The sequence below is a fragment of the Nerophis ophidion genome, linkage group LG06 (assembly GCF_033978795.1).
Source record: "Nerophis ophidion isolate RoL-2023_Sa linkage group LG06, RoL_Noph_v1.0, whole genome shotgun sequence".
Classification (NCBI taxonomy): Eukaryota; Metazoa; Chordata; class Actinopteri; order Syngnathiformes; family Syngnathidae; genus Nerophis; species Nerophis ophidion.
Genome location: NC_084616.1, coordinates 7,116,965 through 7,144,643, shown reverse-complemented (window position 1 = coordinate 7,144,643; position 27,679 = coordinate 7,116,965). Strand labels below are relative to the sequence as shown.

The 27,679-nt window shown below is 41.0% G+C and overlaps 1 protein-coding gene across 3 annotated transcripts in view; it reads left to right on the top strand.

The window, feature by feature from the left end:
* acss2 (acyl-CoA synthetase short chain family member 2) overlaps positions 1 to 27,102 on the top strand; it is a 61,032-nt gene extending 33,930 nt beyond the window's left edge. For all 3 annotated transcript variants that reach the window (XM_061902540.1, XM_061902539.1, XM_061902541.1), the window contains 11 exons: positions 1,330 to 1,467; positions 1,533 to 1,703; positions 12,169 to 12,302; positions 12,372 to 12,504; positions 13,162 to 13,218; positions 19,582 to 19,662; positions 19,739 to 19,847; positions 19,911 to 19,979; positions 24,131 to 24,307; positions 26,538 to 26,612; positions 26,676 to 27,102. In XM_061902540.1, coding sequence (XP_061758524.1) covers positions 1,330 to 1,467; positions 1,533 to 1,703; positions 12,169 to 12,302; positions 12,372 to 12,504; positions 13,162 to 13,218; positions 19,582 to 19,662; positions 19,739 to 19,847; positions 19,911 to 19,979; positions 24,131 to 24,307; positions 26,538 to 26,612; positions 26,676 to 26,803 — 1,272 coding nt within the window. In that variant the 3' untranslated portion in view covers positions 26,804 to 27,102. The remainder of the gene's footprint in view (positions 1 to 1,329; positions 1,468 to 1,532; positions 1,704 to 12,168; positions 12,303 to 12,371; positions 12,505 to 13,161; positions 13,219 to 19,581; positions 19,663 to 19,738; positions 19,848 to 19,910; positions 19,980 to 24,130; positions 24,308 to 26,537; positions 26,613 to 26,675) is intronic.
* Positions 27,103 to 27,679: the final 577 nt, after the last annotated feature.

Here is a 27,679-nt window from a genome sequence, read left to right as displayed (position 1 = left end):
AAAACAGCGCCAGGGGGTCGTAAATTCAAAGTAACTGAAATAGAATGAAAAAAATATATATGTATATATAAAATAAACAAAGTGCAAAGCCATAGGCTCACTCAATCTCAGTAAATAAGTTAAATTTGGAACACAGCATCATCGTTTTTACAGCTTTTTACTTGAGTGTTTTAATGTAGAGTTCTACATCTTTTTTAAAGGCACAAAAAACAGGTCGGCTATTGAGAAACTTACATTTATGAATATAAAACTTAGCCAATAGTATAATGAGTTTGCAATGGTAAAATTCATTTTCACATTTTTTTTTCAATACAGTGTAAAACCAAATATATATTATTTAGTTGCTTAAAAGAGATATTCCTGGCTGTGAATTTGTTCATTGCTATTTTTATGTTTTTGTGCATTACTAGTTGCCGTCATCGTTAAAGGAACAGGTTACTCATCAGTTACTCAGTACTTGAGTAGATTTTTCACAACATTTTACTTTTACTCAAGTCAATCAATCAATCAATGTTTACTTATATAGCCCTAAATCACTAGTGTCTCAAAGGGCTGCACAAACCACTACGAAATCCTCGGTAGGCCCACATAAGGGCAAGGAAAAACTCACACCCAGTGGGACGTCGGTGACAATGATGACTATGAGAACCTTGGAGAGGAGGAAAGCAATGGATGTCGAGCGGGTCCAACATGATACTGTGAAAGTTCAATCCATAATAGATCCAACACAGTCGCGAGAGTCCAGTCCAAAGCGGATCCAACACAGCAGCGAGAGTCCCGTTCACAGCGGAGCCAGCAGGAAACCATTCCAAGCGGAGGCGGATCAGCAGCGCAGAGATGTCCCCAACCGATACACAGACAAGCAGTACATGGCCACCGGATCGGACCGGACCCCCTCCACAAGGGAGAGTGGGACATAGAAGAAAAAGAAAAGAAACGGCAGATCAACTGGTCTAAAAAGGGAGTCTATTTAAAGTAAATATTTGGGTGACTACTCCTTACTTTTACTTGAGTGATACATCTCTAAAGTAACAGTACTCTTACTTGAGTACAACCTCTGGTTGTTTCTTACTGAACATCTGAGTGTTAACCATATTTACTGACTGGAGTGTTTTTAGACAACGTTTGTAGCACCGAGCAGAAGTGTGTCTTAGAACCCTAAGGAACTCCCAGATCAGCTTCTGCTTGCATGGAACACATGTTGGTTCTCTCCTCCACTAACCATCTTACTAAAATCACTCCTGAGGCTTTTCTTCAGCTTGTTTTCCTCTCCCTTTTTGAGAGGTTCCCCCCCCAGAAGTGTAACGTTGTGGTCCTCGCCCACGCCAGGTGCCGTGGAACCCGGAAGTGGACCGCTGCTGGCACGCTCTGGTCGCTGCGGCGTCGGACCAGTGTGAGCCCGAGTGGTGCGAGTCGGAAGACCCTCTCTTCATCCTCTACACCAGCGGCTCCACAGGCAAACCCAAGGTAGGAGGAGCAGGAAGTGCTGGCTTTGGCGCCGCCCCCTTCACGCCTGTGGTGGTCCTCCGCAGGGGGTCCTGCACACGCTCAGCGGCTACATGCTCTACACCGCCGCCACCTTCAAGCTGGTCTTTGACCACCGGCCAGACGACGTCTACTGGTGCACGGCTGACATCGGCTGGATCACCGGACACTCCTACGTCACCTACGGCCCGCTGGCCAACGGGGCCACCAGCGTCTTGGTGAGCGGCGTAACGGGGCCCCCGCGGAACTGAAAGGGCTCCCATCAGGTGGTTGGAGGGTGGGCTACAGAAGCTGCGGCTGTGGGAAACCTCCTAGTCTTTAGATGTTTGTATTGATGCGAGAGGTCGTCAGTTTTACCCAGCTCTGCATGCACTTTAAAGTAGCAGTAGAGTGGAAAAAGAAGTTGACTTGATCTGCCTAATTGTGTTCCATGAAACCATATTTCATCTACAATCCACAAAGTATGAGAAAATACCATCTGAACATCACAAAAAGCCACAAGTTCAGTCGGCCTTTTTGAATATTCCGCTCCGGCGATTTCTGTAGAACATACGTCACTTCTGCACTCTGACCATATTATTAGGGCAGTCATACTGGAAATATGAAAAACACTGTAAAGAGATGTTTATCATTTATAATCCTTATGTCAGACACAAACACTCATGCTTGGCTTCTTTTTATGCTTTGGAAATGGTAAAAAAATAGCTAACAATGAAGTCAACAGAGGGAGGGTCCTCTCATTATACAACTCTCTCCTGCGTGTTGTTATGTCTCCTGTGTGGTGTTATGTCTCCTGTGTGTTGTTATGTCTCCTGTGTGTTGTCATGTCTCCTGTGTGTTGTTATGTCTCCTGTGTGTTGTCATGTCTCCTGTGTGTTGTTATGTCTCCTGTGTGTTGTTATGTCTACTGTGTGTTGTTATGTCTCCTGTGTGTTGTTATGTCTCCTGTGTGTTGTTATGTCTACTGTGTGTTGTTATGTCTCCTGTGTGTTGTTATGTCTCCTGTGTGTTGTCATGTCTCCTGTGTGTTATGTCTCCTGTGTGTTATGTCTCCTGCGTGTTGTTATGTCTCCTGCGTGTTGTCATGTCTCCTGTGTGTTGTCATGTCTCCTGTGTGTTATGTCTCCTGCGTGTTGTGTCTCCTGTGTGTTGTTATGTCTCCTGTGTGTTGTCATGTCTCCTGTGTGTTATGTCTCCTGTGTGTTGTCATGTCTCCTGTGTGTTATGTCTCCTGCGTGTTGTGTCTCCTGTGTGTTGTCATGTCTACTGTGTGTTGTTATGTCTCCTGTGTGTTGTTATGTCTACTGTGTGTTGTTATGTCTCCTGTGTGTTATGTCTCCTGTGTGTTATGTCTCCTGTGTGTTGTTATGTCTCCTGCGTGTTATGTCTCCTGTGTGTTGTTATGTCTCCTGTGTGTTGTTATGTCTACTGTGTGTTGTTATGTCTCCTGTGTGTTATGTCTACTGTGTGTTGTTATGTCTCCTGTGTGTTATGTCTCCTGTGTGTTGTTATGTCTCCTGTGTGTTGTCATGTCTCCTGTGTGTTGTCATGTCTCCTGTGTGTTGTCATGTCTCCTGTGTGTTGTTATGTCTCCTGTGTGTTGTTATGTCTACTGTGTGTTGTTATGTCTCCTGTGTGTTGTTATGTCTCCTGTGTGTTGTTATGTCTCCTGTGTGTTGTTATGTCTCCTGTGTGTTATGTCTCCTGTGTGTTGTCATGTCTCCTGTGTGTTATGTCTCCTGTGTGTTATGTCTCCTGCGTGTTGTTATGTCTCCTGCGTGTTGTTATGTCTCCTGTGTGTTGTCATGTCTCCTGTGTGTTATGTCTCCTGCGTGTTGTGTCTCCTGTGTGTTGTCATGTCTACTGTGTGTTGTTATGTCTCCTGTGTGTTGTTATGTCTACTGTGTGTTGTTATGTCTCCTGTGTGTTATGTCTCCTGTGTGTTATGTCTCCTGTGTGTTGTTATGTCTCCTGCGTGTTATGTCTCCTGTGTGTTGTTATGTCTCCTGTGTGTTATGTCTCCTGTGTGTTGTTATGTCTCCTGTGTGTTGTTATGTCTACTGTGTGTTGTTATGTCTCCTGTGTGTTATGTCTACTGTGTGTTGTTATGTCTCCTGTGTGTTATGTCTCCTGTGTGTTGTTATGTCTCCTGTGTGTTGTCATGTCTCCTGTGTGTTGTCATGTCTCCTGTGTGTTGTCATGTCTCCTGTGTGTTGTTATGTCTCCTGTGTGTTGTTATGTCTCCTGTGTGTTGTTATGTCTCCTGTGTGTTGTTATGTCTCCTGTGTGTTGTTATGTCTCCTGTGTGTTGTCATGTCTCCTGTGTGTTGTTATGTCTCCTGCGTGTTGTTATGTCTCCTGTGTGTTGTTATGTCTACTGTGTGTTGTCATGTCTCCTGTGTGTTGTTATGTCTCCTGCGTGTTGTTATGTCTCCTGCGTGTTGTTATGTCTCTTGTGTGTTATGTCTCCTGTGTGTTGTTATGTCTCCTGTGTGTTATGTCTCCTGTGTGTTGTTATGTCTCCTGTGTGTTGTTATGTCTCCTGTGTGTTATGTCTCCTGTGTGTTGTTATGTCTCCTGTGTGTTGTTATGTCTCCCGTGTGTTGTTATGTCTATTGCGTGTTGTCATGTCTCCTGTGTGTTGTTATGTCTCCTGTGTGTTGTTATGTCTCCTGTGTGTTGTTATGTCTATTGCGTGTTGTCATGTCTCCTGTGTGTTGTCATGTCTCCTGTGTGTTGTCATGTCTCCTGTGTGTTGTTATGTCTCCCGTGTGTTGTTATGTCTATTGCGTGTTGTCATGTCTCCTGTGTGTTGTTATGTCTCCTGTGTGTTGTCATGTCTCCTGTGTGTTGTCATGTCTCCTGTGTGTTGTTATGTCTCCTGTGTGTTGTTATGTCTCCTGTGTGTTATTATGTCTATTGCGTGTTGTTATGTCTCCTGTGTGTTGTTATGTCTATTGCGTGTTGTTATGTCTCCTGTGTGTAGTCATGTCTCCTGTGTGTTGTTATGTCTCCTGTGTGTTGTTATGTCTCCTGTGTGTTGTTATGTCTCCTGCGTGTTGTTATGTCTCCTGCGTGTTGTCATGTCTCCTGTGTGTTGTTATGTCTCCTGTGTGTTGTTATGTCTCCTGTGTGTTGTTATGTCTCCTGCGTGTTATGTCTCCTGCGTGTTGTTATGTCTCCTGCGTGTTGTTATGTCTCCTGTGTTGTTATGTCTCCTGTGTTGTTATGTCTCCTGCGTGTTATGTCTCCTGCGTGTTGTTATGTCTCCTGCGTGTTGTTATGTCTCCTGTGTGTTGTTATGTCTCGTGTGTTGTTATGTCTCCTGTGTGTTGTTATGTCTCTTGTGTGTTGTTATGTCTCCTGTGTGTTGTTATGTCTCCTGTGTGTTGTTATGTCTCGTGTGTTGTTATGTCTCCCGTGTGTTGTTATGTCTCCCGTGTGTTGTTATGTCTCCCGTGTGTTGTTATGTCTCCCGTGTGTTGTTATGTCTCCCGTGTGTTGTTATGTCTCATGTGTGTTGTTATGTCTCCTGTGTGTTGTTATGTCTCCTGTGTGTTGTTATGTCTCGTGTGTTGTTATGTCTCCTGTGTGTTGTCATGTCTCCTGTGTGTTGTTATGTCTCCTGTGTGTTATGTCTCCTGTGTGTTGTTATGTCTCCTGTGTGTTATGTCTCCTGTGTGTTGTTATGTCTCCCGTGTGTTGTTATGTCTATTGCGTGTTGTCATGTCTCCTGTGTGTTGTTATGTCTCCTGTGTGTTGTTATGTCTCCTGTGCGTTGTTATGTCTCCTGTGTGTTGTTATGTCTATTGCGTGTTGTCATGTCTCCTGTGTGTTGTTATGTCTCCTGTGTGTTGTCATGTCTCCTGTGTGTTGTTATGTCTCCTGTGTGTTGTTATGTCTCCTGTGTGTTGTTATGTCTCCCGTGTGTTATGTCTATTGCGTGTTGTCATGTCTCCTGTGTGTTGTTATGTCTCCTGTGTGTTGTCATGTCTCCTGTGTGTTGTTATGTCTCCTGTGTGTTGTCATGTCTCCTGTGTGTTGTTATGTCTCATGTGTGTTGTTATGTCTCCTGTGTGTTATGTCTCCTGTGTGTTGTTATGTCTCCTGCGTGTTGTTATGTCTCCTGCGTGTTGTTATGTCTCCTGTGTGTTGTTATGTCTCCTGTGTGTTGTTATGTCTCGTGTGTTGTTATGTCTCCCGTGTGTTGTTATGTCTCCCGTGTGTTGTTATGTCTCCCGTGTGTTGTTATGTCTCCCGTGTGTTGTTATGTCTCCCGTGTGTTGTTATGTCTCCCGTGTGTTGTTATGTCTCCTGTGTGTTGTTATGTCTCCTGTGTGTTATGTCTCCTGTGTGTTGTCATGTCTCCTGTGTGTTGTTATGTCTCCTGCGTGTTGTTATGTCTCCTGTGTGTTGTTATGTCTCCTGTGTGTTATGTCTCCTGTGTGTTGTTATGTCTCCCGTGTGTTGTTATGTCTATTGCGTGTTGTCATGTCTCCTGTGTGTTGTTATGTCTCCTGTGTGTTGTTATGTCTCCTGTGTGTTGTTATGTCTCCTGTGTGTTGTTATGTCTATTGCGTGTTGTCATGTCTCCTGTGTGTTGTTATGTCTCCTGTGTGTTGTCATGTCTCCTGTGTGTTGTTATGTCTCCTGTGTGTTGTTATGTCTCCTGTGTGTTGTTATGTCTCCCGTGTGTTGTTATGTCTATTGCGTGTTGTCATGTCTCCTGTGTGTTGTTATGTCTCCTGTGTGTTGTCATGTCTCCTGTGTGTTGTTATGTCTACTGTGTGTTGTCATGTCTCCTGTGTGTTGTTATGTCTCCTGTGTGTTGTTATGTCTCCTGTGTGTTGTTATGTCTCCTGTGTGTTGTTATGTCTCCTGTGTGTTGTTATGTCTCCTGTGTGTTGTTATGTCTCCTGTGTGTTGTTATGTCTCCTGTGTGTTGTTATGTCTCCTGTGTGTTGTTATGTCTCCTGTGTGTTGTTATGTCTCTTGTGTGTAGTCATGTCTCCTGCGTGTTGTGTCTCCTGCGTGTTGTGTCTCCTGTGTGTTGTTATGTCTCCTGTGTGTTATGTCTCCTGCGTGTTGTGTCTCCTGTGTGTTGTTATGTCTCCTGTGTGTTGTCATGTCTCCTGTGTGTTGTTATGTCTCCTGTGTGTTGTTATGTCTCCTGTGTGTTGTCATGTCTCCTGTGTGTTGTTATGTCTCCTGTGTGTTATGTCTCCTGTGTGTTGTTATGTCTCCTGTGTGTTGTCATGTCTCCTGCGTGTTATGTCTCCTGTGTGTTATGTCTCCTGTGTGTTGTCATGTCTCCTGCGTGTTATGTCTCCTGTGTGTTATGTCTCCTGTGTGTTGTTATGTCTCCTGTGTGTTGTCATGTCTCCTGCGTGTTATGTCTCCTGTGTGTTGTTATGTCTCCTGTGTGTTGTCATGTCTCCTGTGTGTTGTTATGTCTCCTGTGTGTTGTTATGTCTCCTGTGTGTTGTCATGTCTCCTGTGTGTTGTCATGTCTCCTGTGTGTTGTTATGTCTCCTGTGTGTTGTTATGTCTCCTGTGTGTTGTTATGTCTCCTGTGTGTTGTTATGTCTCCTGTGTGTTGTTATGTCTCGTGTGTTGTTATGTCTCCCGTGTGTTGTTATGTCTCCCGTGTGTTGTTATGTCTCCCGTGTGTTGTTATGTCTCCCGTGTGTTGTTATGTCTCCCGTGTGTTGTTATGTCTCCCGTGTGTTGTTATGTCTCCCGTGTGTTGTTATGTCTCCTGTGTGTTGTTATGTCTCCTGTGTGTTGTTATGTCTCGTGTGTTGTTATGTCTCCTGTGTGTTGTCATGTCTCCTGTGTGTTGTTATGTCTCCTGTGTGTTATGTCTCCTGTGTGTTGTTATGTCTCCCGTGTGTTGTTATGTCTATTGCGTGTTGTCATGTCTCCTGTGTGTTGTTATGTCTCCTGTGTGTTGTTATGTCTCCTGTGTGTTGTTATGTCTCCTGTGTGTTGTTATGTCTATTGCGTGTTGTCATGTCTCCTGTGTGTTGTCATGTCTCCTGTGTGTTGTTATGTCTCCTGTGTGTTGTTATGTCTCCTATGTGTTGTTATGTCTCCCGTGTGTTGTTATGTCTATTGCGTGTTGTCATGTCTCCTGTGTGTTGTTATGTCTCCTGTGTGTTGTTATGTCTCCTGTGTGTTGTCATGTCTCCTGTGTGTTGTTATGTCTCATGTGTGTTGTTATGTCTCCTGTGTGTTATGTCTCCTGTGTGTTGTTATGTCTCCTGCGTGTTGTTATGTCTCCTGCGTGTTGTTATGTCTCCTGTGTGTTGTTATGTCTCCTGTGTGTTGTTATGTCTCGTGTGTTGTTATGTCTCCCGTGTGTTGTTATGTCTCCCGTGTGTTGTTATGTCTCCCGTGTGTTGTTATGTCTCCCGTGTGTTGTTATGTCTCCCGTGTGTTGTTATGTCTCCCGTGTGTTGTTATGTCTCCTGTGTGTTGTTATGTCTCCTGTGTGTTATGTCTCCTGTGTGTTGTCATGTCTCCTGCGTGTTGTTATGTCTCCTGTGTGTTGTTATGTCTCCTGTGTGTTATGTCTCCTGTGTGTTGTTATGTCTCCCGTGTGTTGTTATGTCTATTGCGTGTTGTCATGTCTCCTGTGTGTTGTTATGTCTCCTGTGTGTTGTTATGTCTCCTGTGTGTTGTTATGTCTCCTGTGTGTTGTTATGTCTCCTGTGTGTTGTTATGTCTATTGCGTGTTGTCATGTCTCCTGTGTGTTGTTATGTCTCCTGTGTGTTGTCATGTCTCCTGTGTGTTGTTATGTCTCCTGTGTGTTGTTATGTCTCCCGTGTGTTGTTATGTCTATTGCGTGTTGTCATGTCTCCTGTGTGTTGTTATGTCTCCTGTGTGTTGTCATGTCTCCTGTGTGTTGTTATGTCTCCTGTGTGTTGTCATGTCTCCTGTGTGTTGTTATGTCTCATGTGTGTTGTTATGTCTCCTGTGTGTTATGTCTCCTGTGTGTTGTTATGTCTCCTGCGTGTTGTTATGTCTCCTGCGTGTTGTTATGTCTCCCGTGTGTTGTTATGTCTCCTGTGTGTTGTTATGTCTCGTGTGTTGTTATGTCTCCCGTGTGTTGTTATGTCTCCCGTGTGTTGTTATGTCTCCCGTGTGTTGTTATGTCTCCCGTGTGTTGTTATGTCTCCCGTGTGTTGTTATGTCTCCCGTGTGTTGTTATGTCTCCTGTGTGTTGTTATGTCTCCTGTGTGTTATGTCTCCTGTGTGTTGTCATGTCTCCTGTGTGTTGTTATGTCTCCTGCGTGTTGTTATGTCTCCTGTGTGTTGTTATGTCTCCTGTGTGTTATGTCTCCTGTGTGTTGTCATGTCTCCTGTGTGTTGTTATGTCTCCTGCGTGTTGTTATGTCTCCTGCGTGTTGTTATGTCTCCTGCGTGTTGTTATGTCTCCTGTGTGTTGTTATGTCTCCTGTGTGTTGTTATGTCTCGTGTGTTGTTATGTCTCCCGTGTGTTGTTATGTCTCCCGTGTGTTGTTATGTCTCCCGTGTGTTGTTATGTCTCCCGTGTGTTGTTATGTCTCCCGTGTGTTGTTATGTCTCCCGTGTGTTGTTATGTCTCCTGTGTGTTGTTATGTCTCCTGTGTGTTGTCATGTCTCCTGTGTGTTGTTATGTCTCCTGCGTGTTGTTATGTCTCCTGTGTGTTGTTATGTCTCCTGTGTGTTATGTCTCCTGTGTGTTGTTATGTCTCCCGTGTGTTGTTATGTCTATTGCGTGTTGTCATGTCTCCTGTGTGTTGTTATGTCTCCTGTGTGTTGTTATGTCTCCTGTGTGTTGTTATGTCTCCTGTGTGTTGTTATGTCTATTGCGTGTTGTCATGTCTCCTGTGTGTTGTTATGTCTCCTGTGTGTTGTCATGTCTCCTGTGTGTTGTTATGTCTCCTGTGTGTTGTTATGTCTCCTGTGTGTTGTTATGTCTCCCGTGTGTTGTTATGTCTATTGCGTGTTGTCATGTCTCCTGTGTGTTGTTATGTCTCCTGTGTGTTGTCATGTCTCCTGTGTGTTGTTATGTCTACTGTGTGTTGTCATGTCTCCTGTGTGTTGTTATGTCTCCTGTGTGTTGTCATGTCTCCTGTGTGTTGTCATGTCTCCTGTGTGTTGTTATGTCTCCTGTGTGTTGTCATGTCTCCTGTGTGTTGTTATGTCTCATGTGTGTTGTTATGTCTCCTGTGTGTTATGTCTCCTGTGTGTTGTTATGTCTCCTGCGTGTTGTTATGTCTCCTGCGTGTTGTTATGTCTCCTGTGTGTTGTTATGTCTCCTGTGTGTTGTTATGTCTCATGTGTGTTGTTATGTCTCCTGTGTGTTATGTCTCCTGTGTGTTGTTATGTCTCCTGCGTGTTGTTATGTCTCCTGCGTGTTGTTATGTCTCCTGCGTGTTGTTATGTCTCCTGCGTGTTGTCATGTCTCCTGTGTGTTATGTCTCCTGTGTGTTGTTATGTCTCCTGTGTGTTGTTATGTCTCCTGTGTGTTGTTATGTCTCCTGTGTGTTGTCATGTCTCCTGTGTGTTATGTCTCCTGTGTGTTATGTCTCCTGTGTGTTATGTCTCCTGTGTGTTGTTATGTCTCCTGTGTGTTATGTCTCCTGTGTGTTGTTATGTCTCCTGTGTGTTGTTATGTCTCCTGTGTGTTATGTCTCCTGTGTGTTGTTATGTCTCCTGTGTGTTGTTATGTCTCCTGCGTGTTGTTATGTCTCCTGTGTGTTGTTATGTCTCCTGTGTGTTATGTCTCCTGTGTGTTGTTATGTCTCCTGTGTGTTGTTATGTCTCCTGTGTGTTATGTCTCCTGTGTGTTGTTATGTCTCCTGTGTGTTGTCATGTCTCCTGTGTGTTGTCATGTCTCCTGCGTGTTGTTATGTCTCCCGTGTGTTGTTATGTCTCCTGTGTGTTGTTATGTCTCCTGCGTGTTGTTATGTCTCCTGCGTGTTGTTATGTCTCCTGTGTGTTGTTATGTCTCCTGTGTGTTGTCATGTCTCCTGTGTGTTGTCATGTCTCCTGTGTGTTGTCATGTCTCCTGTGTGTTGTCATGTCTCCTGTGTGTTGTTATGTCTCCTGCGTGTTGTTATGTCTCCTGCGTGTTGTTATGTCTCCTGTGTGTTGTTATGTCTATTGCGTGTTGTTATGTCTCCTGTGTGTAGTCATGTCTCCTGTGTGTTATGTCTCCTGTGTGTTGTTATGTCTCCTGTGTGTTGTTATGTCTCCTGCGTGTTGTTATGTCTCCTGCGTGTTGTTATGTCTCCTGTGTGTTGTTATGTCTCCTGTGTGTTGTCATGTCTCCTGTGTGTTGTTATGTCTCCTGTGTGTTGTCATGTCTCCTGTGTGTTGTTATGTCTCCTGTGTGTTATGTCTCCTGTGTGTTGTTATGTCTCCTGTGTGTTGTTATGTCTCCTGTGTGTTATGTCTCCTGCGTGTTGTTATGTCTCCTGTGTGTTGTTATGTCTCCTGTGTGTTGTTATGTCTCCTGTGTGTTGTGTCTCCTGTGTGTTATGTCTCCTGCGTGTTGTTATGTCTCCTGTGTGTTGTTATGTTTACTGTGTGTTATTATGTCTCCTGTGTGTTATGTCTCCCGTGTGTAGTCATGTCTCCTGTGTGTTGTTATGTCTCCTGTGTGTTATGTTTACTGTGTGTTATTATGTCTCCTGTGTGTTATGTCTCCCGTGTGTAGTTATGTCTCCTGTGTGTTGTTATGTCTCCTGTGTGTTATGTCTCCTGTGTGTTGTTATGTCTCCTGTGTGTTATTATGTCTCCTGTGTGTTATGTCTCCCGTGTGTAGTTATGTCTCCTGTGTGTTGTCATGTCTCCTGTGTGTTGTTATGTCTCCTGTGTGTTGTTATGTCTCCTGTGTGTTGTTATGTCTCCTGTGTGTTGTTAGGTCTCCTGTGTGTTGTTATGTCTCCTGTGTGTTGTTATGTTTACTGTGTGTTATTATGTCTCCTGTGTGTTATGTCTCCCGTGTGTAGTCATGTCTCCTGTGTGTTGTTATGTCTCCTGTGTGTTATGTTTACTGTGTGTTATTATGTCTCCTGTGTGTTATGTCTCCCGTGTGTTATGTCTCCTGTGTGTTGTTATGTCTCCTGTGTGTTATGTCTCCTGTGTGTTGTTATGTCTCCTGTGTGTTATTATGTCTCCTGTGTGTTATGTCTCCCGTGTGTAGTTATGTCTCCTGTGTGTTGTCATGTCTCCTGTGTGTTGTTATGTCTCCTGTGTGTTGTTATGTCTCCTGTGTGTTGTTATGTCTCCTGTGTGTTGTTATGTCTCCTGTGTGTTGTTATGTCTCCTGTGTGTTATGTTTACTGTGTGTTATTATGTCTCCTGTGTGTTATGTCTCCCGTGTGTAGTTATGTCTCCTGTGTGTTGTTATGTCTCCTGTGTGTTATGTCTCCTGTGTGTTGTTATGTCTCCTGTGTGTTATTATGTCTCCTGTGTGTTGTTATGTCTCCTGTGTGTTGTTATGTCTCCTGTGTGTTGTTATGTCTCCTGTGTGTTGTTATGTCTCCTGTGTGTGTATGCTATTGCTGACGTGACAGCACAATGCCAGCAGCAGGAAGCAGTACATAAAAGATGTTGAAGATGCAAAGATTAAAAGTAAACAAACAAACAAGCATGTGTTTTAAAAAGTAAACAAACATGTGTTCCAGTTCGAGGGTCTGCCCACCTACCCTGACGTGAGTCGCATGTGGCAGATGGTGGACAAGTACCGTGTCAGCAAGTTCTACACCGCGCCCACCGCCATCAGACTGCTGATGAAGTACGGCAACGAGCCGGTGCAGAAGTGAGTCACTGTCCCTCACCTGTGCGGCTGTGTGCAGGTACATGCACTCACCTGTGCGGCTGTGTGCAGGTACAAGCGTGACTCTCTGAAGGTTCTAGGCACAGTGGGAGAGCCCATCAACCCCGAGGCCTGGCACTGGTACTTCTCTGTAGTGGGAGACAGCAGATGTCCCATTGTAGACACCTTCTGGCAGACAGAGACTGTGAGTCACATGACGTACTCCTCCTTTACTCACCTGCTGCTGCACACCTGTTGTACTCCTCCTTTACTCACCTGCTGCTGCACACATGTTGTACTCTTCCTTTACTCACCTGCTGCTGCACACCTGTTGTACTCCTCCTTTACTCACCTGCTGCTGCACACCTGTTGTACTCCTCCTTTACTCACCTGCTGCTGCACACATGTTGTACTCCTCCTTTACTCACCTGCTGCTGCACACCTGTTGTACTCCTCCTTTACTCACCTGCTGCTGCACACCTGTTGTACTCCTCCTTTACTCACCTGCTGCTGCACACCTGTTGTACTCCTCCTTTACTCACCTGCTGCTGCACACATGTTGTACTCCTCCTTTACTCACCTGCTGCTGCACACATGTTGTACTCCTCCTTTACTCACCTGCTGCTGCACACCTGTTGTACTCCTCCTTTACTCACCTGCTGCTGCACACCCGTTGTACTCCTCCTTTACTCACCTGCTGCTGCACACATGTTGTACTCCTCCTTTACTCACCTGCTGCTGCCCACATGTTGTACTCCTCCTTTACTCACCTGCTGCTGCACACATGTTGTACTCCTCCTTTACTCACCTGCTGCTGCACACCTGTTGTACTCATGCTCTACTCCTCTTTTTTGTCCTCCAGGGTGGACATGTGCTGACTCCCCTGCCTGCAGCCACACCCATGAAGCCAGGCTCTGCTGTGAGTCATCATCTGTTCCAGGGTCAAACTTTATGATGAACTAGACTTTGTTGTAACACCCGCCCTGACTTTGTAAACACAAGTTAAGCACTCTAGAAATCAGAATACATGTGGAGGTACTGGTCCCGTCACATTACATCACTGGTACTACATCACTAGTGTTATGTCAGTGTTACTACATCAATAGCGTTACATCACTGGTACTACATCACTAGTGTTATGTCAGTGTTACTACATCAATAGCGTTATGTCACTGTTACTACATCACTCTTACTACGTTACGGTCACGACTTCACTGTCACGACATCACTGTCACTGTGTTATTGTTACGACATCACTGTCACTACATCACTGTCACCGTGTTACTGTTACTACATCACTGTCACGACATCACTGTCACTACATCACTGTCACTGTGTTACTGTTACTACATCACTGTCACTGTGGTACTGTTACGACATCACTGTCACTACATCACTGTCACTGTGTTACTGTTACTACATCACTGTCACTACATCATTGTCACTGTGTTACTGTTACTACATCACTGTCACGACATCACTGTCACAGTGTTACTGTTACTACATCACTGTCACGACATCACTGTCACTACATCACTTTCACTGTGTTACTGTTACTACATCACTATCACGACATCACTGCCACAGTGTTACTGTTACTACATCACTGTCACAACATCACTGTCACTGTGTTACTGTCACTACATCACTGTCACGACATCACTGTCACTACATCACTGTCACTACATCACTGTCACTGTGTTACTGTTACTACATCACTGTCACTACATCATTGTCACTGTGTTACTGTTACTACATCACTGTCACGACATCACTGTCACTGTGTTACTGTTACTATGTCACGACATCACTGTCACAGTGTTACTGTTACTACATCACTGTCACGACATCACTGTCACTACATCACTTTCACTGTGTTACTGTTACTACATCACTATCACGACATCACTGCCACAGTGTTACTGTTACTACATCACTGTCACAACATCACTGTCACTGTGTTACTGTCACTACATCACTGTCACGACATCACTGTCACTACATCACTGTCACTGTGTTACTGTTACTACATCACTGTCACGACATCCCTGTCACTGTGTTACTGTTTCTACATCACTGTCACTACATCACTGTCACTGTGTTACTGTTACTACATCACTGTCACGACATCACTGTCACTGTGTTACTGTTACTACATCACTGTCACTGTGTTGCTGTTACTAAATCACTGTCACGACATCACTGTCACTACATCCCTGTTACTGTTACTACATCACTGTCACTACATAACTGTCACTGTGATACTGTTACTACATCACTGTTACTACATCACTTTCACGACATCACTGTCACTACATCACTGTCACTACATCACTGTCACTGTGTCACTGTTACTACACCACTGGTGTTATGTCACTGTTAGATGTTACGGTTACTACGTCACTAGCACGATGTTACTATATCCCTATTACTACGTTACTATGTCTATTTCTACCTCATTGTTACTACGTTACTGTTACGACGTCCCTGTTACGGCGCTATAACATTACGGTTACTACGTCACAGTTACACAATACCTTTAGGACATCACTGTTACTATGTCACTACATCACTGTCACTACATCATTGTTACTACGTTACGGTTGCTACGGCACTTGTACTGTTACTGTTAATATATTACTGTTACACGTTATGTTACTGTTACTATGTCGCTGTTAGTATGTTACTGTTACACTTTACAGCATTACTGTTACACATGACTACATCACTGTTACTATGTTACTGTTACACATGACTACGTTAGTTACCATACCAGTATGTGACTCTTACACATTGCTACATTAGTTACCATATTGCTACATTACTGTTACATGAGTTACCATGTTACTGTTACAGGTCAATGTTTCTATGGTACTGTTACTCTGTACTACATGACTTTGACTACTGTTACACAGTACTACGTTATTGGTATCACAATACTTAATACATTATTGTTACTATGTTAATAGGTTGCTGTTACCACATTACTGTTATTATTCACATTACCGTTACTACGTATTGTACCTTACTGTTACCACATTGCCATTACTATGTTACCTTGTTACCACGTTACTGTTAGCATGTTACCGTTACTATGTACATTACTTTAACTACGGCATTGTTACTATGTACATTACTGTTATTTGCTGCTACTATATTAATATACGTACTATTCTTACTACGTTGCTGTTACTACTAGGGCTGCAATTATTTGGATAGTCGATTAGCCAACGATTATCGTAACGATTAGTCGACTAGTCAGATAATAAAGCAGACACATATTTAATGGCTCTAATTCTTCCATCGACTTTTAAATGCAGCTGAAGTATTTTTGGCATGTGCTTACTATCAATCAATCAATGTTTACTTATATACAGTAGCCCTAAATCCCAAGTGTCTCAAAGGGCTGCACAAGCCACAACCACATCCTCGGCTCAGATCCCACATCAGGGCAAGGAAAACTACCAACAAAGACAACTAATTCACTTATGAATATGAATGTAACTGTGCTGCTCTTTCAACTGTTACTAAAATGTAAATGATTAATAAAATGTTGTCCATTTAAAAGAAAGAGAAGGAAAAGTGCTAAAAAAAACTAAACAATTTACTTTGTTTTTGTTTTTAAAAAACAGTTCAAATAGCAGCAAAGAAAACAAAAGAGAAAATGTGGAGAATGATAGATCCTTGCACTTTGGTGCTGGTCTGCAATGTGTTGAAACTAACTACATTCTTACTACCTACATTACTCTTACTATGTCCTTGTTCTTACTATGTTTCTTTTACTACCTACATTACTCTTACTATGTCCTTGTTCCTACTATGTTCCTCTTACTACCTACATTATTCTTACTATGTCCTTGTTCTTACTATGTTCCTCTTACTACCTACATTACTCTTACTATGTCCTTGTTCCTACTATGTTCTTTTTACTACCTACATTACTCTTACTATGTCCTTGTTCCTACTATGTTCTTTTTACTACCTACATTACTCTTACTATGTCCTTGTTCCTACTATGTTCTTCTTACTACCTACATTACTCTTACTATGTCCTTGTTCCTACTATGTTCTTCTTACTACCTAAATTAGTCTTACTATGTCCTTGTTCCTACTATGTTCCTCTTACTACCTACATTACTCTTACTATGTCCTTGTTCCTACTATGTTCCTCTTACTACCTACATTACTCTTACTATGTCCTTGTTCCTACTATGTTCCTCTTACTACCTACATTACTCTTACTATGTCCTTGTTCTTACTATGTTCCTCTTACTACCTACATTTCTCTTACTATGTCCTTGTTCCTACTATGTTCCTCTTACTACCTACATTACTCTTACTATGTCCTTGTTCCTACTATGTTCTTCTTACTACCTACATTACTCTTACTATGTCCTTGTTCCTACTATGTTCTTCTTACTACCTACATTTCTCTTACTATGTCCTTGTTCCTCTTACTACCTACATTACTCTTACTATGTCCTTGTTATTACTATGTTCTTCTTACTACCTACATTACTCTTACTATGTCCTTGTTCCTACTATGTTCCTCTTACTACCTACATTACTCTTACTATGTCCTTGTTCCTACTATGTTCTTCTTACTACCTACATTTCTCTTACTATGTCCTTGTTCCTACTATGTTCCTCTTACTACCTACATTACTCTTACTATGTCCTTGTTCCTACTATGTTCTTCTTACTACCTACATTACTCTTACTATGTCCTTGTTCTTACTATGTTCCTCTTACTACCTACATTACTCTTACTATGTCCTTGTTCCTACTATTTTCTTCTTACTACCTACATTACTCTTACTATGTCCTTGTTCCTACTATGTTCTTCTTACCACCTACATTACTCTTACTATGTCCTTGTTCCTACTATGTTCTTCTTACTACCTACATTACTCTTACTATGTCCTTGTTCTTACTATGTTCTTCTTACTACTTACATTACTCTTACTATGTCCTTGTTCCTACTATGTTCTTCTTACTACCTACATTACTCTTACTATGTCCTTGTTCTTACTATGTTCCTCTTACTACCTACATTACTCTTACTATGTCCTTGTTCCTACTATTTTCTTCTTACTACCTACATTACTCTTACTATGTCCTTGTTCCTACTATGTTCTTCTTACCACCTACATTACTCTTACTATGTCCTTGTTCCTACTATTTTCTTCTTACTACCTACATTACTCTTACTATGTCCTTGTTCTTACTATGTTCTTCTTACTACTTACATTACTCTTACTATGTCCTTGTTCCTACTATGTTCTTCTTACTACCTACATTACTCTTACTATGTCCTTGTTCCTACTATGTTCTTCTTACTACCTACATTACTCTTACTATGTCCTTGTTCTCACAATTTTCTTCTTACTACCTACATTACTCTTACTATGTCCTTGTTCTCACTATTTTCTTCTTACTACCTACATTACTCTTACTATGTCCTTGTTATTACTATGTTCTTCTTACTACCTACATTACTCTTACTATGTCCTTGTTCTCACTATTTTCTTCTTACTACCTACACTACTCTTACTATGTCCTTGTTCTCACTACCTACATTACTCTTACTATGTTCTTCTTACTACCTACATTACTCTTACTATGTCCTTGTTCTTACTGCCTACTTTACTCTTATTATGTCCTTGTTCTTACTATGTTGTTCTTACTACCTACATTACTCTTACTATATTGTTGTTCTTACTTTGTTCTTCTTACTACCTACATTACTCTTACTATGTTGTTGTTCTTACTTTGTTCTTCTTACTACCTACATTACTCTTACTATGTCCTTGTTCCTACTATGTTCTTCTTACTACCTACATTACCCTATGTCCTTGTTTTTACTACCTACATTACTCTTACTATGTTCTTGTTCTTACTATGTTGTTCTTACTACCTCCATTACTCTTACTATATTGTTGTTCTTACTATGTTCTTCTTACTACCTACATTACTCTTACTATGGTGTTCTTACTACCTACATTACTCTTACTATCTTCTTCTTACTACTTACATTACTCCTACTATGTTGTTCTTACTATGTACATTACTGTTACTGTGTACATTACCGTTACAATGTTGTTGTTACTATGTACATTACCGTTACTATGTTGTTGTTACTACCTGCATTACTCTTACCATATTGTTGTTACTATGTACATTACTGTTACTATGTTGTTGTTACTACATACATTACTGTTACTATGTTGTTGTTATTATGTGCATTACTGTTACTATGTTGCTGTTACTATGTTATTGTTACTATGTACGTTGCCGTTACTAAGTTGCTGTTACCACATTGCTGCTACTACATTGATGTTACTACGTCACTGTCACGTTGTCACTATATTATAGTTACATTACTGTTACTTTGTCACTATGTTATAGTTACATTACTGTTACTTTGTCACTGTATTATAGCTATATTACTGTTACTTTGTCACTATGTTATAGTTACATTACTGTTACTTTGTCAATATATTATTGTTACATTACTGTTACTTTGCAACTATATTATAGTTAAATTAGTTATTTTGTCACTATATTATAGTTACATTACTGTTGCTTTGTTATGTTATAGTTACATTACTGTTACTATATAATTGTTACATTACTGTTACTCTGTCACTATACTATAGTTAAATTATTGTTACTTTGTCACTGTTATAGTTACATTACTGTTACTTTGTCACTATATTATAGTTACATTACTGTTACCTTGTCACTATTTTTGTTACATCACTGTTACTTTGTCACTATATTCCGGTTACATTACTGTTACTTTGTCACTATATTGCGGTTACATTACTGTTACTTTGTCACTATATTATGGTTACATTGCTGTTACTTTGTCACTATATTACAGTTCCATTACTGTTACTTTGTCACTATGTTACAGTTCCATTACTGTTACTTTGTCACTATGTTACAGTTGCATTACTGTTACTTTGTCACTATGTCATAGTTACATTACTGTTACTTTGTCACTATGTTACAGTTCCATTACTTTCACTCTGTCACTATGTTACAGTTCCATTACTGTTACTTTGTCACTATGTTACAGTTCCATTACTGTTGCTTTGTCACTATGTTACAGTTCCATTACTGTTACTTTGTCACTATGTTAAAGTTCCATTACTGTTGCTTTGTCACTATGTTACAGTTACATTACTGTTACTTTGTCACTATATCATAGTTACATTACTGTTACTGGGTTCTTGTTACAACATTACCGCCCTGATATCTTTTTATCCTTTTCCAGACGTTTCCGTTCTTCGGGGTGGTGCCCGCCATCCTGAACGAGTGTGGCGAGGAGCTGGAGGGTCCGAGCGAAGGCTACCTGGTCAGAGGCCCCGACAGGAAGTGCTTCTCTGCAGCCCGGCGACACACCTTGACCTTTGCCCTCCTCCCCACAACAGGTGTTCAAGCAGCCGTGGCCCGGCGTGATGAGGACGGTGTACGGCAACCACGGCAGGTTCCAGAGCACCTACTTCAAGAAGTTCCCCGGCTACTACGTGACCGGAGATGGTGAGAGGACACGCCCCCGCCTCTTAGAGGACACGCCCCCAGCTCTTTGTTGTCATTCTGCAGGCTGCCGCAGGGACAAGGACGGATATTACTGGATCACCGGGAGGATCGACGACATGCTCAACGTCTCAGGTGAGAGACAGCTGCTGCTACTACTGCACACCTGTGTTGTTGGCACCTAAATGCTCAATAAAAAGAGAGTACCTTTTCAACTTCTATTCAATTGAACAGACGGCCAAACACTGACAAACTTTCTTATTTTTTGCAAATATTAGCTCCTTTGGAATTTGATGCCTTCAACATGTGTCAAAAAAGCTGGCACAAGTGGCAAAAAAGACTGAGAAAGTTGAGGAATGCTCATCAAAGACTTATTTGGAACATGGCACAGGTGAACAGGCTAATTGGGAACAGGTGGGTGCCATGATTGGCTATAAAAGCAGCTTCCATGAAATGCTCACTCATTCACAAACAAGGACGGGGTGAGGGTCACCACTTTGTCAACAAGTGCCTGCGCAAATTGTTTAAGAACAACATTTCTCAACAAGGGATTTAGGGATTTCACCATCGACACTCTGTAGATAGGTTCAGAGAATGTGGAGAAATCACTGCACGCAAGCCATGGTATTACACACCTTGGATCCCTCATCAAAAAGCCACATCAGCGTGGAAAGGATATCACCACATGGGCTCAGAAATACTTCAGAAAACCACTGTCAGTAACTACAGTTGGTCGCTACATCCATAAGTGCAAGTTAAAACTCTACTATGCAAAGCCACAGCCATTTATCAACAACACCCAGAAACGCTTCACTGGGCCCGAACTCATCTAAGATGGACTGATGCAAAGTGGAAAAGTGTTCTGTGGTCTGGCGAGTCCAGATTTTGAATTGCTTTTGGAAATTGTGGACCAAAGAGGAAAAGAACCATGGGGACTGTGAAAGTGTTCTAGGCAGCATGTGTGATGGTATGGGGGTGTATTAGTGATTGTTCTAGGGTGGAAGTGTTCTAGGCAGCATGTGTGATGTTATGGGGGTGTATTAGTGATTGTTCTAGGGTGAAAGTGTTGTAGGCAGCATGTGTGATGGTATGGGGGTGTATTAGTGATTGTTCTAGGGTGAAAGTGTTGTAGGCAGCATGTGTGATGGTATGGGGGTGTATTAGTGATTGTTCTAGGGTGAAAGTGTTCTAGGCAGCATGTGTGATGGTATGGGGGTGTATTAGTGATTGTTCTAGGGTGAAAGTGTTGTAGGCAGCATGTGTGATGGTATGGGGGTGTATTAGTGATTGTTCTAGGGTGAAAGTGTTGTAGGCAGCATGTGTGATGGTATGGGGGTGTATTAGTGATTGTTCTAGGGTGAAAGTGTTGTAGGCAGCATGTGTGATGGTATGGGGGTGTATTAGTGATTGTTCTAGGGTGAAAGTGTTCTAGGCAGCATGTGTGATGGTATGGGGGTGTATTAGTGATTGTACTAGGGTGAAAGTGTTGTAGGCAGCATGTGTGATGGTATGGGGGTGTATTAGTGATTGTTCTAGGGTGAAAGTGTTGTAGGCAGCATGTGTGATGGTATGGGGGTGTATTAGTGATTGTTCTAGGGTGAAAGTGTTGTAGGCAGCATGTGTGATGGTATGGGGGTGTATTAGTGATTGTTCTAGGGTGGAAGTGTTGTAGGCAGCATGTGTGATGGTATGGGGGTGTATTAGTGATTGTTCTAGGGTGAAAGTGTTGTAAGCAGCATGTGTGATGGTATGGGGGTGTATTAGTGTTTGTTCTAGGGTGGAAGTGTTCTAGGCAGCATGTGTGATGGTATGGGGGTGTATTAGTGATTGTCCTAGGGTGAAAGTGTTGTAGGCAGCATGTGTGATGGTATGGGGGTGTATTAGTGATTGTTCTAGGGTGAAAGTGTTGTAGGCAGCATGTGTGATGGTATGGGGGTGTATTAGTGATTGTTCTAGGGTGAAAGTGTTGTAGGCAGCATGTGTGATGGTATGGGGGTGTATTAGTGATTGTTCTAGGGTGAAAGTGTTGTAGGCAGCATGTGTGATGGTATGGGGGTGTATTAGTGATTGTTCTAGGGTGAAAGTGTTGTAGGCAGCATGTGTGATGGTATGGGGGTGTATTAGTAACTTACACATCTGTGAAGGCACCATTCATGCTAAAAGGTACATACAGCTTTTGGAGCAACATATGTTGTTATCATGGACGCCCCTGCTTATTTCAAGCAAGACAACCCCAAACCAGGTGTTACATCAGTGTGGCTTCATAGTAAAAGAGTGCAGGTACTAGACGGGCCTGCCTGAAAATGTGCGGTGCAATATGAAGGCTAAAATATGAGGCAGGAGACTGTTGAACAACTTAAGCTGTACATCAAGCAAGAATGGAAAAGAATTCCACTTCAAAAATGTGTCTCCTCAGTTCCCAAACCTGCACTGAGTGTTGTTCAAAGGAAAGGCCATGTAACACACTGGTAAAAATGCCTTTTTTGACATGTGTTGCTGCCATTACATTCTAACTTCATGATCATTTGCAAAAACTAAGAAAGTTTGTCAGTGTGAAGATGAAATATCTTGTCTTTGCAGTCTATTCAATTGAATATAAGTTGAAAAGGATTTGTTGTATTCTCTTTTTATTTAGCTTTTACACAACCTGACAACTCCACTGCTTCTGGCTTTTGTACATGAAGTACTTGAAGAATAATAGTCATCCGATTGTACTTTCAAGTCAAAATAAACAAATATATTTGTAGGATACATTATAAATTACACAATTTATACAATTATACCAAAAATAATCAACTAAATACAAAATTATTAATGTTTTATTTTCTTACATTCTAATAAATCAATGATTACTTTGGTTGTAGTACAAATCATATCAAATATATTACATTAAATATATTTATTTTGATATTGTACATACATCTAGTCATTTTATTTCTAATTGTGCGATACATACAACTAATATACGTACCAATAACATTATAAAAACCGTAATATAATAATTGAATGTATATCAATAATAATTAAAACAATTTAATTGCGTAAAACAGTGCAGTAAGTACTACAGTATAGAAATTATACATGTAGATAATATTAAAAAAATACATGGTAATTTTGGGCATCTATATTCTGTTTAACATGTCAATATTTCATGATTGTGTCGAACAGTAAAATTAACAACTGATTTCAAATAATAAATAGAAAACAAAATATTGATTTATTTTTTTTATATTAAGTTAAAAAAAAGTTTTTTCAAATGTTGTAATATGTACACCTAATGTACATACCAAAAACGATACAAAAACAAAAAAATTTGATATTTCAAGGATAGAAACAATTTAAAGTATTTACAGTACGTACTGCAGTAGAGTAAATACATTAAAGAAATACATTATATGAAAAATACATTATTAAAAAAATGACTTGCATGTATTTTGTATTCCGTTTCACACTTCAATGTTTTTATATCTACTTATATTATAACAAGTAATACATTAAAAGTGAAATATAGACGTCTTTTTCTTTTATTAAGACCAAAAAATCGGTATTTTTTTCCCAATTGCGTAATACAGTAATATATACACCTAATATAACAATAACAGTAGAATAAATATCGGATATTTTTTTGTATGCAAACAATTTAGAAAAATTCTAATTACAGTAATATATACACCTAATATACAAAACAATAGCAATATAAAAATGGTAGAATAAATAAGAGTTTTATGTATACAAACAATATTTAAAGAATGTGTAATTGCACAATACAGTGCAGTAGTACTACAGTATAGAAATGATACATGTACATTATATTAAAAAAACTAATTTCAATGTGTTTGCAATTGTGTAATACAGTAAAATATACTTTCATGAATAAAAAAATATAATATTGATAATTTAATTATATTAAAAATCCAATATTTTTTCCAAGTGTGTGATACAATAAAATAAAAATATAATAGATTTTTTGTAATAGAAAAATATCTATTTTTTTTATTTTGAGTAAACAATTAAATGATATTGTGATTGTATTGATATTCTCATAATATACTTACATTAAATAAGAAGTTTCATATTTGAATATTTACTGTATACCTTAGTTAGGTGTTATAGTGAGTCAAATGATTGTAAATATTGATAATGATGTCGTATGATTGATAAATATTGATAATGATGTCGTATGATTGATAAATATTCATACTAATGAATATGACAAGCTTTAATGAGGGCCAGAGTTTGAACCAGGAACAGACCGTCCTCTTCACCTGTGTGTTCCCGCGGTGCAGGTCACCTGCTGAGCACGGCGGAGGTGGAGTCGGCGCTGGTGGAGCACGAGGCGGTGGCGGAGGCGGCGGTGGTGGGCCGGCCACACCCCGTGAAGGGAGAGAGTCTGTACTGCTTCGTCACGCTGGGTGATGGACGCACCTTCAACCCCACCCTGGAGGCACAGCTCAGGAAACAAGGTGCTGACATTCACCTGTCAGGTAGTAAGATGGTCATGTGACCAGGAAACAAGGTGCTGACATTCACCTGTCAGGTAGTAAGATGGTCATGTGACCAGGAAACAAGGTGCTGACATTGACCTGTCGGGTAGTAAGATGGTCATGTGACCAGGAAGCAAGGTGCTGACATTGACCTGTCAGGTAGTAAGATGGTCATGTGACCAGGAAACAAGGTGCTGACATTGACCTGTCGGGTAGTAAGATGGTCATGTGACCAGGAAACAAGGTGCTGACATTGACCTGTCGGGTAGTAAGATGGTCATGTGACCAGGAAACAAGTAGTAAGATGGTCATCTGACCAGGAAACAAGGTGCTGACATTAACCCGTCAGGTAGTAAGATGGTCATGTGACCAGGAATAAGTAGTAAGATGGTCATGTGACCAGGAAACAAGGTGCTGACATTGACCTGTAAAGTAGTAAGATGGTCATGTGACCAGGAAACTAGTAAGATGGTCATGTGACCAGGAAACAAGTATTAAGATGGTCATGTGACCAGGAAACAAGTAGTAAGATGGTCATGTGACCAGGAAACAAGTATTAAGATGGTCATGTGACCAGGAAACAAGTAGTAAGATGGTCATGTGACCAGGAAACTAGTAAGATGGTCATGTGACCAGGAAACAAGTAGTAAGATGGTCATGTGACCAGGAAACAAGTATTAAGATGGTCATGTGACCAGGAAACAAGTAGTAAGATGGTCATGTGACCAGGAAACAAGTAGCAAGATGGTCATGTGACCAGGAAACAAGGTGCTGACATTGACCTGTCAGGTAGTAAGATGGTCATGTGACCGGGAAATAAGTAGAAAGATGGTCATGTGACCAGGAAACAAGTATTAAGATGGTCATGTGACCAGGAAACAAGTAGTAAGATGGTCATGTGACCAGGAAACAAGTATTAAGATGGTCATGTGACCAGGAAACAAGTAGTAAGATGGTCATGTGACCAGGAAACAAGTAGTAAGATGGTCATGTGACCAGGAAACAAGTAGTAAGATGGTCATGTGACCAGGAAACAAGGTGCTGACATTGACCTGTCGGGTAGTAAGATGGTCATGTGACCAGGAAACAAGGTGCTGACATTGACCTGTCGGGTAGTAAGATGGTCATGTGACCAGGAAACAAGGTGCTGACATTGACCTGTCGGGTAGTAAGATGGTCATGTGACCAGGAAACAAGGTGCTGACATTGACCTGTCGGGTAGTAAGATGGTCATGTGACCAGGAAACAAGGTGCTGACATTCACCTGTCGGGTAGTAAGATGGTCATGTGACCAGGAAACAAGGTGCTGACATTGACCTGTCAGGTAGTAAGATGGTCATGTGACCAGGAAACAAGGTGCTGACATTGACCTGTCAGGTAGTAAGATGGTCATGTGACCAGGAAACAAGGTGCTGACATTGACCTGTCGGGTAGTAAGATGGTCATGTGACCAGGAAACAAGTAGTAAGATGGTCATGTGACCACGAAACAAGATGTTTACATTGACCTGTCGGGTAGTAAGATGGTCATGTGACCAGGAAACAAGGTGCTGACATTGACCTGTCAGGTAGTAAGATGGTCATGTGACCAGGAAACAAGGTGCTGACATTGACCTGTCGGGTAGTAAAATGGTCATGTGACCAGGAAACAAGTAGTAAGATGGTCATGTGACCAGGAAACAAGTAGTAAGATGGTCATGTGACCAGGAAACAAGTATTAAGATGGTCATGTGACCAGGAAACAAGTAGTAAGATGGTCATGTGACCAGGAAACAAGTAGTAAGATGGTCATGTGACCAGGAAACAAGTATTAAGATGGTCATGTGACCAGGAAACAAGTAGTAAGATGGTCATGTGACCAGGAAACAAGTAGTAAGATGGTCATGTGACCAGGAAACAAGTATTAAGATGGTCATGTGACCAGGAAACAAGTAGTAAGATGGTCATGTGACCAGGAAACAAGTAGTAAGATGATCATGTCACCAGGAAACAAGGTGCTGACATTGACCTGTCAGGTAGTAAGTTGGTCATGTGACCAGGAAACAAGTAGTAAGATGGTCATGTGACCAGGAAACAAGTAATAAGATGATCATGTGACCAGGAAACAAGTAGTAAGATGATCATGTGACCAGGAAACAAGTAATAAGATGATCATGTGACCAGGAAACAAGTAGTATGATGATCATGTGACCACGTCAACATGTCCGCAGTGAGGGAGAAGATCGGCGCCATCGCCACACCAGACTACATCCAGGACGCGCCAGGACTCCCCAAGACCAGATCAGGTAGGAGCACTTGGACCTGGAGCGTTTAAGCCGGCAATCACGTGACCTGTGGCGCCCCCTCAGGCAAGATCATGCGGCGCGTGCTACGCCAGATCGCACGTGGCGAGAAGGACCTGGGCGACATCTCCACCTTGGCCGACTCCTCTGTGGTGGAGACACTCTTCATCAACCGGTGTCAACCTGCACTCTGACCAGGACCAGGACCAGGACTCGTGACATCATCATCTAACATTATGAGCAAGTATAAATAATAATAATAATATTGCATATGAAATATTATTCTAAATAATGAAATATAATAATGTTGCTTTGTGAGCAACAGTTTCCTCTTTCCACTTCTTGTTAATTAATTACATGTTAATTACATACTGGAGGGAAGTGTAGAAAGTGTACTTCCTGTCTGCGCTTTTCAACTTATTACTATTTGGTTTTTCAAACTGGGGGAAAAGAAAACATTGTGAGGTTTTTGAAATAAAAGACCAAGAATGGAGATGTTTTTTTTTTAACCAAATAAAAAATGAAGTGAAATGAAAGTTGCTGGTAAGTTATATCAAACATTTAAACATTTTATTTTTGATCATTTCTATTTGGTAACAATATAACCTTATTTTATTTTGTTTACAAAAAACAATAATAGATGTGTTTTTATTTTTTTTAAATTAAAATAAAAAACAAAGTAAAATTAGCTAAACATTTTTAAAATGTATTTTTTATATTTTTATTGCGTAACAAGTATTTAAATATTCAACGGTAAACTTAAAAAAAACATTTTAAAATGTGTATGGACAAATTTTTTTTTTTAATTAAACACTCATGGATGTAGTGTTATTTTTTATTTTATTAAAATGAAGTGAACTCAAAGTTTCAAATTAAATGTTTTTTTTTACATTTTGGTTGGATAACGGGCATTTAAATGGCAGTAATATTTATATTTGTAATATGATTAAAAAACGAAATGTAAAGATACAAAACTGTTGAAATTACTAAATTACACATTTATTTTTTAAATTAATAAAACATTTTTTTTCAAAACGTTTCAAAAATATATATGGAATTTAAAAAAAAAA